Source organism: Physeter macrocephalus, chromosome 5 (assembly GCF_002837175.3).
Source record: "Physeter macrocephalus isolate SW-GA chromosome 5, ASM283717v5, whole genome shotgun sequence".
Classification (NCBI taxonomy): domain Eukaryota; kingdom Metazoa; phylum Chordata; class Mammalia; order Artiodactyla; family Physeteridae; genus Physeter; species Physeter macrocephalus.
In genome coordinates, this window is record NC_041218.1 from 91,205,600 (window position 1) to 91,221,756 (window position 16,157).

The window sequence follows — 16,157 nt, forward strand, 5'->3', positions numbered from 1 at the left end:
AAAAAAAAAAAAAAAAAAAAAAAATATAGACAACCAGACACTGCAGGCCCCTGAAAGGACATGCTGTTATCTATGAAGTTCTTACTGATTGAAACTCTATGTCTAACTACTAGTTTAGATGGCATACACGGACAGAAGATGTTAAACACCACCACACAGAAGCAATCAGCAAAAGTGTGAATGTGGGAAACTCAACAAGGACCAAGACAGTCCTTCAACTAATAAACAGCAAGACAAAAAAGAGGAAAGGGTAACGTACAGATAAACCTACAAAGAAATGCAATGGGTGGATCCTTCTTTAGATCCAGGTTTAAACAAATCAATTGTTAAAAAAAGTATTTATGAGACCATCAGGTATACTGAAACAGTCAGGATATTTGATGACATTAAGATAGCATGGGGCTTCCCTGGTGGCACAGTGGTTAAGAATCCGCCTGCCAATGCAGGGGACACGGGTTCGAGCCCTGGTCTGGGAAGATCCCACACGCCGTGGGGCAACTAAGCCCGTGGGGATGACATTAAGATAGCATGGGGCTTCCCTGGTGGCACAGTGGTTAAGAATCCGCCTGCCAATGCAGGGGACACGGGTTCGAGCCCTGGTCTGGGAAGATCCCACACGCCGTGGAGCAACTAAGCCCGTGAGCCACAACTACTGAGCCTGCGCTCTAGAGCCTGTGCTCCGCAACAAGAGAAGCCACCAGAATGGGAAGCCCACGCACTGCAACTAAGAGTAGCCCCTGCTCTTCACAACTAGAGAAAGCCTGCGCACAGCAAGGGAGACCCAATGCAGCCAAAAATAAATTTAAAAATAAATAAATTAAAAAACAAACAAACAAACAAAAGTATCTTCATTAAAAGATAGCATGGTCAACTTTTTAAGGTACAATAATATCATTGTGGTTACACTTAAAAGTAGAATCTTTATTTTAGAGATACAGGATGCAATCTTTATGGTTGAAAAGATATGAAGCCTGGACTTCATTTCAGAATAATTTACCAGTGATGAATGAAAGTGCAGTGGGGTATAGATTTAAAACAAGACTGGCCATGAGTTGATAATTGTTGAAACAACAATGGGTGATGAGAATATGGGGATGTCATCACATCATTCTCTCTAGTTTGCATGTTTGACATTTTTTATTATAAAAATAAAAGTTCAAGGTATAAAAAGGTACACTAATTACTCTATTCTCATCAAACCACCACTCTGTCCAGCTCTACTGCTCCCTCTCTCCCATCACCTGTTCTTCAAACACAGAGACCTGCAGTCCCAAGATACCACCTCTTCCATCTTCGTTTCAAGCGCCCCAAACCTCAACAGCTCTTAACTCCTAAGCCACACTCAACACTCTTGCTCACTAGCCCAGCTGCACGATCCTTGCTAAACCTCAACCAAGTACCAATCCTACTGTCTCCATCTGTGTTCCTGGCTGCTGCTGGAGAAAACATCGCCAGGTGAGGGGACTTCCTCCTGTGACAGCCCTCCATGCTGCCTGGCCATCCCTGGTCAGCAGGGTCTTCTCCAAGTCCTGTGTGCCACTCACAAAGAAAACAGGGATCCTGAGACAGACACACCTCCTTCCAGCACAATCACAAGACCCCTTATTATAACCATTCCCCTGCAAATGCACCCCTCTGAAGGGAATTCCAGACTCATCTTAACAGTCACTCACTCCTCGTCCCTGCACTCCATCCCCTCAGCAAATACTCACCATGCACCCCTGTACCAGGCGTTATTTCAGGTACTGCATGCGACACCCTAGAGAATCAAATAAACGCCCTGCCAGCGTGGAGCTTACATTCTGGTGGAACATCTGGCTTCTACTCCGTGCTTTTGTCCTGCTTCTCGAGGTGCTCTTTTCCCCTCCTGCTCAACACGCTGCTTAAATTTGGGCTTCCCCAGGTTCCTTCCCCAGTCCTGTTCCCTTCTCATTCCCAAGTTTTCCAGCCAAGACGCATCTCCAACTCCCTGATTTACTCAGGGGAGGGGTCCAAGGCAATCATAACAACCGCTCAATCAAGCCTCACTTCAACCCTGTGACTTAGGCGTCATTATTATTCCCATCTTAGCCACTAAAAAAGAGAGTATCTTGCTCTAGGTCATGCAGCCTAGTAAGAGGTAGAATCAAATAGCAAATTCAACATGCCCCAAAGTGATCTCATCATTTCCCACCACAAATGCACTCCTCTTATTTATTTTTTTAATTAATTAATTAATTTGTTGGCTGCGTTGGGTCTCTGTTGCTGCACGCGGGCTTTCTTTAGTTGCGTGGAGCAGGGGCTACTCTTCGTTGCGGTGCGCGGGCTTCTCATTGCAGTGGCTTCTCTTGTTTCGGAGCACGGGATCTAGGCGCGTGGGCTTCGGTAGTCGTGGCTCGCGAGCTCTAGAACACGGGCTCAGTAGTTGTGGCGCACGGGCTTAGTTGCTCTGCGGCATGTGGGATCTTCCTAGACCAGGGATCGAACCTGTGTCCCCTGCATTGGCAGGCAGATTCTTAACCACTGCGCCACCAGGGAAGCCCTGCACTTCTTTTAAATTGCACCTCTTACTCAAGGAATGTTAGCAACAAACTACCAGTCACCTAAGCCAAAATATGGGCATCACCCTATCTCCTCTCTCTTCCCTATGTGAATGAAATTCTAGAAGGTTTAGGACAGCATTGTTACACCTAACATCCCTGAAATGAGAATATTAGCAGATCGTGGATCTGAAGTATCAACCACTGGTTTCCACTCTTGCTTGGCAGTTTGGGCATATGACTTGGAGCCTGATCTAGGTTTTGCCATTTACTAAGTGGGTCACCTCTCTTAAGTCTCAGTTCCTTTCTCTTTAAAGCTGAAAATGATGACTTGGTAAAAGGTCTGTACTAGCTGTTGCTATTCAACTGTTGGTCATTAATATTTATTATGGATGGTTTCCACCGCAGAACTGTATTGCTGAGTCTGGGGAAAAACAAATTTTCTTATACTTCCTTTGTTCTCTGGGCTAATGATTAAACATGGCTTTCTCCTTCAGATACCATTTAATTTTAAGAGACCCTCAAAGCACTGCCAAGAGCACCAAATAAACAGACCTTTAGTATCTTTTGGCAGTACTCTTCTTGATACTTGTGGACACTTGCCTGATCTCTTTTTCTTGTTACATTTAATTGTAAAGACAAGCTCATTAAACAAAAGTATACTTACCATTTGTTTTAGCCAATGGCCCTAACACAGATTATTAAAGTATATACAGCACAAGTGATTATAAATCACTCAATATAAATTTTGCTAAGTTCTGTCTGTGGGCCTAGAAGCTGAGAACATATTTGCTAGAACAGGTATGCAAACGTCTGTGCTAAGGGAGGCAGAACTCAAATCAGTGTGGTTTTCTTAAGCAGAAACTACACAAAAGAGAAGACTGAAATGAAATATAGTTTTTAAATGAGAGAGAGAGAGAATGAATCATGTGAACATCGAAGAAGCCAAGAAGAATTCAACCAGAAAAATAAAACAACCCTGACTGCCCCCATTTGATTTCCCTAAGGAAATGAGCTTTGCATACAGGATAATCTAAATATACATATTCAAGCCTTCTACCTCAAAGCTGTAAAAAGTGACTGGCTTTAAAAAAAAGGGGGGGGGATGGGGAGTAAAGGGACCAGCTTTATGAGTTTTCTAAATGGTACTAAAATTAAAAAAAAAAATTTTAAGAAACATAATGCTGTACAAAAACACTATCCATGATACTAATGAGAGCTTCTGAAACGTCAACTAAAATCTTTATAGACCAGAAGCTTGATGCTACGACTGGGAAGAGAATGAAATTCAATGATACTTACCCATGAACTCAAAGTCCTACACAATTCTTTAGAGGGAATACTAAAGTAATAGGTTTTGTTTCTTTTACACTCCAAACAAGCCAAATGGGATTAGAAATATTACAATTTTAACAGTATTTAAAAGTCTTTTTCATTAAGACATTAGATTCACCAATAAGCTTCCTCTACAATCCACAACAAAAATAAAGTTTAGCATTTTCAAAATTTTAATACAAGATTGACAGTCTCTTAACATTACTTCCTGCAAAATGAACATCTGAAAAAGAGCCATAATAATCTTATCTGCACTTCAAAACCCTCCACAACTTCCACTTTTTAAATGCATCTATCCTCCATCCTCTGCAAACCATCAAGAATCCCTCCACCTTTCACAATAAAGAGCACTCTCTTCAAGGCAGTGCACATACTACACTCTGATATGCGAAGTCATTAAGTCCCTTAGATTCGTTCATTTCACAAATATTTATTAAGCACCTCTTATGTGTCTGGCACTGTTCCAGGCACTGGGGAAAAGAGGAAAATTTCCTACTCCCATTAAGCTTACATATCAGAAAATAAAACAATCTACATATCAGAGAATAAAATAAAACAATCTCAGAACATGCACGCATAAGAGCTACAAGCCAAGCAGAGTAAGGACAGCGAGAGTAAGAGGGGTGCTCTTTAGTGAAGTCTCTCTAAGGAAGTGCCTTGTGAGCAAAGACTTGAAGGAAGAACTAGACATGAAAAGATGTGTGTGTTCGGGCAGCAGGTACAGTGCCTGTAAAGAACCCGAGGCAGAAGCAAACTTATTCAACAGACCAGCTGGACTGTTATTTCTCTCTCCTACTTGGGGCCAAAAGCCAAGTTTCATTAACAGCTCTACTGCACCAGCTTCTATCAATCAAAAGATACGTTCAAAAGGAATTGTAAATTAATACACACGAACTGTTGGCTACTTTCCCTAATGACTGAACAACATCACTGCCTATCCAGTATGAGTGTACAGTCTGATTTTGGGCAGGTGCCTCGATTGCCAAGGCAAGGAGGTGCAAGGCAAGGATTGCCAAGATGACGGGGCATGCCGCCTTCACAGATGATTAGAGACTTGAAACAAAAGCCCTTAGTAACCCTATATTTTCGGAATGAAAAAAAAAAAGTGGTCGGACAACGGAACCAAATATTTGAATGACTAAACTCTCCAAACCCTATTTCTTGGCAGGCGCTAATACCCAGGCAAGGCGGGTGTACTGTTAAACCTCTCGGTGCAGGGCTGGCGAGGGTCAACACGCCCAGCAGCACCTCCTCCATCCACTCATTAAACACTGACCAAGAAAAACTCCGGTTTGCTCCTACACTGGGAAACGTATACAAAACAAGCAGTCACCTGAGTGCCTGCTTGGCACGTAGTAGGTTCGCTGTTAGTAATGACAGACAAGAGAACGAAAGCACGTGGGCTGGACCCGGTAGAAGCCTAGCTCAGCGGTGTACGGAAGCTATAAAGGGCTTCGGGATAAAGGCGGGTTTTCTCTTCCGGGAGGAAGAATTTAGGGAGCCTCAGGGGCAAAGAAAGGGAGGAGTGGGACTGAGATCCTCGGGCTAACAGCGCCGCGGGGAGGAGGGAGGGCGCGGCGCCTGAGAGGACCCGCCGGGAGAGCTGGGGGCGGGGCTGGCACCGCCGAACCGCAGAACCCGCCGGGCTCCAGCCACGCTCCCGCAGGCACGATCCGTAATGGAGGAGCCACGGGCGCCCCGCGAGCTCAGACCACGGCCGGGACGCCTTCCAAGTCCACGCTGCCCCTCCGGGCGGGGTTTTGGGCCGGGTGGCAGGGCCGAGGGCTGGCCGCAGAGCCCGGGCGGCTGTGGGGAGGTCGCACACTTACCCGGGGCCTGAGAGCGCGCGCGCGGCGCGGACTGGGCGACAAGGAGGCGGACGCGCTGCTCCGGGCGCAGGAGGGAGGCGGCGGCAAGGGCCACTCGGAAGAACCAGCCGCAAGGGCGGCCAGGCATAAGCAGCGAGCTCGCTGGGCGCCTGGGCCGCAGCGCGCTCAGGCGGACTCACCGCGGCTGGCCTCGCACACGTGCGGCGCAACGACGCGCAGCTGCCGGCTGGCCCCTCCCCCGGGGCGGAGCACGCCCTCCGTCGCCGGCCACGCCTCCTCCGCCCCCGCCCACCAACCTGTGGAGGAGGTCCCGCCCACTCCCTCCCACCCCTGCTCAGTGGCCCCCGGGAAGCCGCGTGCTTCCACCCTTTGACCTTGCAACCTGTGAGGCTGGAGCTCACCGTGGTCCTTTCACTTCATGAGCTCTCAGGCGGTCGCACCTGGGCTTTGGCGGGGGGTATATACCCAGAGAGGAACTGCTGTGTCATATGGTAATTACATTTTTAAACTTTTGACCAACCCCCATATAGTTTTCCATAGTAGCAGTAGACTTGTTTTTAAAATCTGGGTTTACATGTGGGAATCTGATTAGCTGATCACAGGTAATTCGCTAAGACTGGCTGTGTTCTATGCTGCCTTCCGCTGATATTATTCACCTCAGTTAAGTACTTTGAGTAGTTTTCTGTCCCTAATGCATGTACAATCACATTTTCTTGAACTGTGGTTAATTCATAGGTTAATGTCCCAATGACAGCAACTGCAAGTATTTTTACCACACTCACACAGTAGAAATTCAATTTAAACTTTTAATTTTCGTATACAGTTGGCCCTTGAACAATGCAGGGGTTAGGGGCACCAACTCTGTCCAGTTGAAAATCCAAGTATAACTTTATAGTCAGCCCTTTGTATCTGCAGTTCCACATCTATGATTCAACTAACTGCGGATGATATAGTACTGTAGTAAGTATTTATTGAAAAAAATCTGTATAGATGGACCTGGGCAGTTCAAACTTGTATTGTTCAACAGTCAACTGTACTTTAAAAAGTACCTTCTCTGAGATTGTGGCCCAACTCCTCACAAGCACATATGGAGGAAAGAATGTTCACATTTCTTTGGACATTAACTGGGTCCATGGTCAAAACCTACCATTTTTGCATTTCAGCCTAAACTTCCTTAGACAAGATCCAAGTAAAACATGCATTTTTCGTTTTTTTGTTTTCCAAAAAGGCAGCTCTTTATTGGCCTTTATAGTTAAAATAACACAGGAGTGTTCAAAACTTCTTCCCCATTCCAACTCCCTCTAATAAACATTTGACAGTTTAATGTTCTCCTTGACTCTAAAATTACATCCTAACGTATATTATGTATAATATTCAGGATCCTGCCTTTAACTTCATACCAGTACTATGGATTGCTAAGTGCCTAGCACACACAGTTTACCTTGTTTCATCCTTATTATTGTCTAGTATTCTGTCCATCTTAGATGCCTCTTTCCATTCCCCAGATAGTAGTTAATTGTTTTCTGTGCTCCCTCCGTCATTGCAAACATTTCCCGTGTTGAACTTACTGCACTCAATCTTAAACTTCATCTGTTTCCTTCACTGGAATATGAATTATTCAGAGGCAAAAATTGGGGTTTAGAGCAATCTTTTTTCTCCTTTAATTTTATTTTTTATATTTATAAGTTATATATATCTGTGATTTACAGTCCAATAATTCTATAGAAACATTGTAAGTTTTGCAATGAAACAGAAGAGACTGTATCCCCACCCTGCCCCTTCCCTGTTTCCCTTTCCTCAAAGTCACTTCATCTTTCAACTGGTTATTTTGATTTTTTACCTTTATTTCTCTATGTAAAATGTTTGCATTGCTGTTTCTTGATGTGTCACTTTTAGGCACTATCCATTGACTTCACTTAATGGAAAATGAAGGTTTAGCTCTTCTTCCTTCCCCCAGCCCCACCACACTTCCCTTCCCTTTATCTGCCTAATATAGTTATATTGTACCTTTTAAAAAATATTTCATTATTTGTTTTTTTTTTTTTTTTTTTGTGGTACGCGGGCCTCACACTGTTGTGGTCTCTCCCGTTGCGGAGCACAGGCTCCGGACGCGCAGGCCCAGCGGCCATGGCTCACGGGCCCAGCCGCTCCGCGGCACGTGGGATCCTCCCAGACCGGGGCGCGAACCCGGTTCCCCTGCAAAGACAGGCGGACGCGCAACCACCGCGCCACCAGGGAAGCCCTTATATTGTACCTTTTAAAAAATATTTCATTATTTGTTTGTTTGCACCAGGTCTTAGTTGTGGCAGGCAGGCTTCTTAGTTGCAGCATGTGGGCTCCTTAGTTGCAGCTCCAGGGCTCCTTAGTTGTGGCATGCAAACTCTTAGTTGCAGCATGCATGTGGGACCTAATTCCCTGACCAGGGACTGAACCCGGGCCCCCTGCACTGGAAGCGCAGAGTCTTACCCACTGTGCTACCAGGGAAGTTCCCAGTTATACTGTACTTTTAAAAACAGATTTGTGTTTACTTCATTATAATTAGGTAAACATTACTCACATCTTGAGCAAAGTAATATACTATGATTACTTCTCCCCTTCAATTTTTTGTTTTTCTTGCAGTTAATAATGATCTTAGTTTTACTATTCATCACTAAGCCTTCTTAATGATTGTTTAAACCTCTCCCTCCAGAGATTCAGATAGATGAGAAGTTCTATCAGTCTCATCTTTCTGAAGGAGCCTCTTCTGGAGCCTTCTGACCTGCACCATCTACGTCGAGTGCACAGCTGTTGTCAGGGCTTCCCACTTTATTTTTCTCCTGTGTTGTGTCTTCTGTTTCCTATATCCCATGCATTCTTTTTCTTTGTTTAGCCCTCATTTTAGTGGAGTACATCTCCAGTAGCTTCCTGAGGAAGGAGAAATAAATGAAAGGGAAATTTTTTGAGCTCTTGAATGTCTGAACACACCTTTATTCTTTTTTTTTTTTTTTCTTTTGGCTGTGTTGGGTCTTCGTTGCTGCGGCTCCTCTTCGTCGTGGTATGAGGGCTTCTCGTTGCAGTGGCTTCTCTTGTTGCGGAGCACGGGCTTTAGGCCCGCAGGCTCCAGTAGTTGTGGTGCACGGGCTTAGTTGCTCCACGGTGCGTGGGATCTTCCCGGACCAGGGCTCGAACCCATGTCCCCTGGGTTGGCAGGCGGATTCTTAACCACTGTGCCACTAGGGAAGTCCCCACACCTTTATTCTTTATCCACACTTGATTGGTAGTTTACTAGTCATGTACAGAATTTCAGTTTGAAATAAATTTTCTTTGGAAATTTAATAGACCTGCTCCCATGTCTTCTAGCTTTCTTTGTGACCATTGAGAAATTGAAAGATATGCCGATTCTTGATCCTTTCTAAATGATCTCTTTTTCTCTCTGGAAGGCTAGGGTTGTCTTTTTGCCCCCGGTGTGGTGCATTCTCACAATGATGAGCCTTGGGATAAGTCAAGTTGTACCCATTGTGCTTGGCACTCAGTGGGACCTCTTCAAGCTGGAAATTCATGGCCTTTAGTTTGGGGAAATTTTCTTGAATTGTTTTCTTGGTGATAACTCCTTCCCTAATCCCCATTGTTGTTGTTTTACAATTATTTTTTGTATTTTGAACCCCCTGTAGTGGTCCTCTAATTTATTTTTTCTTTCATATTTTTCATTTCTTTTTCCTTTTGCTTTTTTTTCCCCTAGGATACTTCCCAACATTTATCTTCCAACTTTTTATTGAATTCTCATTTCTACTATCATATTTTTTTGTCTCTGAATGCTCCTTTTGAAATAGTAGCCTGTTACTGTTTTATGGTTGCAATGGTGCCACACATCTCAGGGTATAAATAAATAAAGTTTTCTCCTCATTGAATGGTTTCTGTTTTCTCTAAGGGCTGCTTTTTTTCCCTTCCCCTGTTTGTTTCCGTCTCCGTGATACCACCTTCCATGTTTGTTTTTGAAGTTGTCAAACCCCTGGGTCCTCTACTTAACTCGTGCTGGCACTCCTAATTCTCTTCCCTGGCAAAGGACAGGCTTTTTTGGTCTCTGCACTGGTTGAAGTGTATGTTAGCCGCAGAGTCCTTTTCCTCCTTTCAGGTCCCAGAGTGTTTACAACCAGATCTGCACCCTCCAGGTAGGAAGTTGGAGGGTCACCTCTAGTTGAATTTGATCTGCCTTAAAAGAAAGAGCCAAAGATAAAGACACTGGAAATTCCGCAACTAAACTGTCCAACCAAATTACATTAAAGCTAGTCAACACGCCTCCTCACACTCAGAACATCTGGGATATCATCTAAAATATAAGTTGAAATGATTCATATTGAATTTACACTGTGGAGAGAGGGATACCTGAAAACTCCATCCTTAACGACCCCAATGCTGTAGAGGAGGTTTACCGAGGTTGAGAAGGACCTCCTCCCCGTGCCCCCGCCCCGCCCCCGCCCCCGCCCCCGCCCAGAGCGGCCGATCCGGACCCCGCCGGTAGGGGGAGCCACCGCGCACGACCGGCGGCTGCGCGGGCAGGGCCTCTCTGGGAGGAGAGGAAGAAACCAGAGAGACGGCAGAGGAAGTTGCTGTGGCTCTGGGAGCTACGGTCTCGAAGCTCTACTGGTGTCTGATTGCTGGCCGGAGCTGGAGTCCGTTGGCCACGCTGGCTGCGCAAGGAGCCGAGGACTCGCGCGGAGGCAGGATGCTCCTGGCCGGCGATTTCGGCAAGGCGCAGGCAACCCGGGTGAGGCGGCCCTTATGGCCCGGGGCGGGGACACTGGTGGCCCAGTGAGGTGGCACAGACTTCCCAGGGGAGGGTGCCTCGGTGAAGTGGCCTTGGCGGCCTGGGGACGCGGTTGCGGTGGCCCGGGGGAGATGGCTCTTGCAACTCTGGTGAGGTGGCAAAGACCTCCCGGGGGAGGTGGTCCCAGTGCGGTGGCTCTGGTGATCCCGGTGAGATGACACAGGTCATTCTGGGGAGGTGGCCGTGGAGGCCGGACAAGGTAACTCCAGCGGTCCTGGGGAGGTGGCAGTGGTGGCCCCAGGGAGGTGGCCCTTTTTAGAACCTCCAGATCCTGGCCTCTCAGGAAGGCTCCAGAGGTAGGGGTCTGGGACCTCGTTGTCTTCCAGTAGATGCCCTCTGGGAAGGCTGTGCGAGTTCCACCTATCACTTCAGTCTTAATGTGTTTGTCACACCTGTTCTCCTTCTAGTGCTGCTCTGAAAATGGTGACCAAAGGAAGAACATCAGGGAGAAAAGTAAGCGGACTCCAAACACCTTAGCACTTTCTACCCAGCCATCTCTCCAAAACAATGCCCTCCAGGGTCTGCATCGAGAAGGGTCTTAGCCTGTTATCTTTTAGATGAAGCATCTCTTTTTCTCTTTCTGTATTAAATACTGATTATCATCATATACATATTTTTGCCTTTCAGGATGGTAAAATATGGGATGATTTGGAGAAGAGCACTTCCTGTCCCCTACCCAGTGCAGGGACTTGTGTGGTTTCACTCCAGTGCTGCCCTTCATACTGGATTCAGAGTAATTGGGGCCTGCCTGTTATTTTAGTGAAGCATCAACTTATTAAGCATCAGGAATTTCGAGGGGCTAATGATCTAGGAGAGATGACCACCACCTTAGTTGCGTTCAGAGGAGTCAAATGATCATTGTTTAGTTGTATTTACCTTCAGTGAATTTGCGGGTAATCGTTGACCTGGGAAGAGCACAGCAGGTAACTTGGTTCCTGGATCTTGAACTGGATAGGAAAAAGGTCAATATCTCCATTTCCTTCCTAGGACAGGAGCATACACCAGGGGTATGGACATTTGGTATTTTACTTTTCTAAGCTAAACGTGGCAAGATCTTGTAAATCAAGGGATCTTCAGGGGCTTTTGAAGTGAAATTTACTGGGAGAGGAAGGGGGAAGCATGAAGCTGTTCCATCAGAGGGTTTTTGGTTCTTCTCACCACGGCAAATAGTCTGGGAATGAGTAGTAGTAACAGAAAGGGTGCTTGTGTTACCATATTGGCTTTAGGAGTTAGACTTGCCCTTAACATTTCCTGTTGCTGCAATCTGCCTCAGAAAGAAAGCTCTGAGTACTTCATGGCACTTGACAGTCACAGCTGCCACAAGTTAGCTCCTTTTCCTTAAAGGATTTGAGAGTACCTCATATCGTTCAGTTTAACCCTTCCCATTTCCACCTTTGCCCCATTCAGATGCCTGGGAAGTTGATGCCACTGAGCCGTAGACCCTCCTTTGTTGGCTTGGTCAATTTCTTTGCCATTAGAAGTGCTCTTTACAAAAAATAGAGGAGAGGAGAGACATTAACCACCCCCCCAAATCACCATTGTGTCATTTTGAAGAATGTCATTTGACTAAGAATGTACTATGCTGCATTTAAATGGTTAAATCAAAAGAGTATAATTTTTTGTAAAAAGTGAAGATAGAATTTACTCCCTAAGCTACAGCAAGCTTATCTTCACAAAACATTCCCTCTGCACATAGCCCTGCCTCTGTGTCTGCAGATACACCACACAACTCACATGTTTTATATAAGATAAATTTAAAAAGTCGACATTGTGACTCAGGTACTTAATAGTAGATGGAGTCCTGTAGTAATAAAGTTTGATGCAGACCAGCCAATTCTGATCGTATCTGAAGGAGAAGAAAATAAGAATATTGTTTTGAAATTCAGGAAACATGGATTTTAGTCCCATTTACAACCTTTGAGTGTAGGCTGGGCAAATGTTAGAATTTATAGTAGGGAAGTTGAGGCATAGACTCTTACTAGTTTCACTTCTACCTACCAGTGGGCTACTCGTTCTCATTGCATGTGAAGAAGCTTTTAATTCTTATAAATTGAATAGAACAAAGGAAAATTTGTTTTTTTTAAGGCCTGGGGGAGGGGAACATACACAGTACTAAATACTGGTAAATATTATGTTAATCTCTTGTAGTTGCATTTTGCATTTAGGCATATCTTTATTTAGATATTCTTGTCTTCATTTTGTCAGAAGTGACTTTTGTTTTTTAATGAGGCTGATTATAACCTCTTGCCTTTCATTGCTGTTTCCTTAAAACTTTATGTTTGAGAAGCAGACTCACAGATATAGAGAACAGACTAGTGGTTACCAGTGGGGAGAGGGAAGCAGGGAGGGGCAATATAGGGGTAGGGGGTTTAGAATTACAAACTATTATGTATAAAATAAGCACTAAGTGAAGTAAGTCAGAAAGACAGAGAAAGACAAATATCATATGATATTGCTTACATGTGGAATATAAAGAAATGGTACAAACGAACTTATTTACAAAATAGAAATAGAGTGACAGATGTAGAAAACAAACTTATGGTTACGGGGGGGAGGGGGAGGGAGGGATACGTTGGTAGATTGGGATTGACATATACACCGTACTATATATAAAATAGATAACTAATAAGGACCTACTATATAGCACAGGGAACTCTCTCAGTACTCTGTAATGACCTATATGGGAAAGAATCTAAAAAAGAGTGGATATACGTTTATGTATAACTGATTCACTTTGCTGTACACCTGAAAATAACACAACATTGTAAATTTAGTCCCATTTACAACCTTTGAGTGTAGGCTGGGCAAATGTTAGAATTTATAGTAGGGAAGTTGAGGCATAGACTCTTACTAGTTTCACTTCTACCTACCAGTGGGCTACTCGTTCTCATTGCATGTGAAGAAGCTTTTAATTCTTATAAATTGAATAGAACAAAGGAAAATTTGTTTTTTTTAAGGCCTGGGGGAGGGGAACATACACAGTACTAAATACTGGTAAATATTATGTTAATCTCTTGTAGTTGCATTTTGCATTTAGGCATATCTTTATTTAGATATTCTTGTCTTCATTTTGTCAGAAGTGACTTTTGTTTTTTAATGAGGCTGATTATAACCTCTTGCCTTTCATTGCTGTTTCCTTAAAACTTTATGTTTGAGAAGCAGACTCACAGATATAGAGAACAGACTAGTGGTTACCAGTGGGGAGAGGGAAGCAGGGAGGGGCAATATAGGGGTAGGGGGTTTAGAATTACAAACTATTATGTATAAAATAAGCACTAAGTGAAGTAAGTCAGAAAGACAGAGAAAGACAAATATCATATGATATTGCTTACATGTGGAATATAAAGAAATGGTACAAACGAACTTATTTACAAAATAGAAATAGAGTGACAGATGTAGAAAACAAACTTATGGTTACGGGGGGGAGGGGGAGGGAGGGATACGTTGGGAGATTGGGATTGACATATACACCGTACTATATATAAAATAGATAACTAATAAGGACCTACTATATAGCACAGGGAACTCTCTCAGTACTCTGTAATGACCTATATGGGAAAGAATCTAAAAAAGAGTGGATATACGTTTATGTATAACTGATTCACTTTGCTGTACACCTGAAAATAACACAACATTGTAAATCAACTATGCTCCAATAAAAATTTTTTTAAAAAATCTATGAGGATATATTGTACAATGTGGGGAATATAGCCAATGTTTTATAATTACAAATGGAGCATAACCTTTAAAAATTGTGAATCACTATATTGTACACCTGTAACATATAATATTGTATAGCAACTATACTTCAATTTAAAAAAAAAGAAAAACGCTTTATTTTTGGTAAAGAGCCACTTCTACAAGGGCAGCTCCAAGGAAGAACAGAGGTGCAGTCCAACTAGCAGAGCTCCCAGGAGGTTCTGTATTGTTGCCCCAGCTTTATCTCTCATGTACACATCTTGTTTGTTTTTTGTTTTTGTTTGTTTTGTTTTTTAGAAATTGTTGTAGTCCTTGTAACGAAATATATACTAGTACAGTCAAGCTTTTAACAAACCTTTAATGGTTTGTTTAGAGACAACCAAATCCTTCAGGCAAACCTGAAGTAGAGAAATGCACTGTATGTTCAGGTTTATTCTAATGTTTGGTTTCTATGAAGTCTACTCTCTTTTTCTCTGGGGCCTTATTTTATAGTATTTATTTTCATTTGGAGTTCAATGGCTATTACTCTGAATTTTTATAGTATCTTGTTTTTTTGTTTTTTTTTTAAATTTCTAGGTACAACTCATCTCTAGGGAGATTAAACCCTGTATGTGGAATCATTCAAGTCGTGGACTTAGTAGAGTTGAGCGTGGTTTATTTATTTATTTAAAAAATTTTTTAAAAAAATTTTTATTTTTTAAAATATTTATTTATTTGGTTGCGCCAGGTCTTAGTTGCGGCAGGCGAGCACCTTAGTTGCGGCTCACTGGCTCCTTAGCTGCGGCTCACTGGCTCCTTAGCTGCAGCATGTGGACTCCTTTTAGTTGAGGCAGGTGGGCTCCTTAGATGTGGCATGTGAACTCTTAGTTGTGGTGTGCATGTGGGATCTAGTTCCCTGGCTAGGGATCAAACCCAGGCCCCCTGCATTGGGAGCACAGAGTCTTAACCACTGCACCACCAGGGAAGTCCCTTGAGCGTGTTTATTTTTTATTTTTTATTTTTATTTTTCGCAGTACGCGGGCCTCTCACTGTTGTGGCCTCTCCCCTTGCGGAGCACAGTCTCCGGACGCGCAGGCTCAGCAGCCATGGTCACGGGCCCAGCCGCTCCGCGGCACGTGGGATCCTCCCGGACCGGGGCACGAATCCGTATCCCGTGCATCAGCAGGCGTACTCTCAACCACTGCGCCACCACGGAAGCCCCTGAGTGTGTTTAATATCAGGGAACTTAATGGCTGCACAGTGACATGGAGTTACCATTATAAAGTTTGACCCAAACTTCAGGTTTCCTAAACTCTTCAGGAACAAGGAAACCATAAGTAACCAAAAGGAGTAGCTTACACATGGAAACACACTTCAAAAGGAAACAGTTCATCTTAGCACATGGGGGTGGGAGTAGGAGAAGGACATGGCAGCCGGCTATGGGTCTTTGTCAAGAAACTGCTGTGAGCCTTCAGGTTTCTTGGGTTCAGGGCACATTCAGAAAGCCATGGTGGCACAGACCATCAGCAAAGGTATAGCTAGAGATACTCTGGAAGAGAGGAGCAGTGCTGTTGGTCCACAAATTCAGGACCATGGAAAATAATTAAATTGCTTTTGAAGTGGATTGTTTACTAGAGATTTAAGTGTTTTGTTTAAATAAAAATCAATTTTTTAATTTATATATTTGAATCTTCCCTCATTCAACAAAGAATTCAAGGTAACTTAAATTGCTTAATTATGTCTTAAATATTCTGGATAAAGGAAGAAGGTATAGACTCCTGCAGAGTGAAAAACTGACTTGTGAACTACAGGAAATGATCGACTTTCAAGCACAGAATAAGGAGTGGACTCTGGGAAATTTCACATACTCGGTGGGATGAGAGCAAAGCTACATAGCATTTCTGTTTTCACTGGGCATTGTGTGTTCTGCTATAGTACATGTTGCCTCTGCTACCGCTCTTCTTTTTTTTTTTTTTTTTGCTGTACGCGGGC

General features: G+C 43.8%; 2 protein-coding genes across 11 annotated transcripts in view; one reads left to right on the forward strand and one right to left on the reverse strand.

Moving 5' to 3' along the window:
- The window catches only part of PUS7 (pseudouridine synthase 7), a 79,285-nt gene extending 73,388 nt beyond the window's left edge, over positions 1-5,897 (reverse strand). For 5 of the 7 annotated variants that reach the window (XM_028490171.2, XM_055085079.1, XM_028490172.2 and 2 more), the window contains exon 1: positions 5,684-5,897. In XM_028490171.2, coding sequence (XP_028345972.1) covers positions 5,684-5,810 — 127 coding nt within the window. In that variant the 5' untranslated portion in view covers positions 5,811-5,897. The remainder of the gene's footprint in view (positions 1-5,683) is intronic. The other 2 variants (XM_028490173.2, XM_028490174.2) reach the window with 2 other exon arrangements.
- A 4,372-nt stretch (positions 5,898-10,269) lies between these two features.
- The window catches only part of RINT1 (RAD50 interactor 1), a 34,142-nt gene continuing 28,254 nt past the window's right edge, over positions 10,270-16,157 (forward strand). For 2 of the 4 annotated variants that reach the window (XM_007105799.3, XM_055085078.1), the window contains exons 1-2: positions 10,270-10,427; positions 10,895-10,940. In XM_007105799.3, the coding sequence (XP_007105861.1) occupies positions 10,386-10,427; positions 10,895-10,940 (88 nt within the window). In that variant the 5' untranslated portion in view covers positions 10,270-10,385. Of the gene's footprint in view, positions 10,428-10,894; positions 10,941-11,114; positions 11,411-15,893; positions 16,037-16,157 lie in introns of those variants that run through there. The other 2 variants (XM_028490167.2, XM_028490168.2) reach the window with 2 other exon arrangements.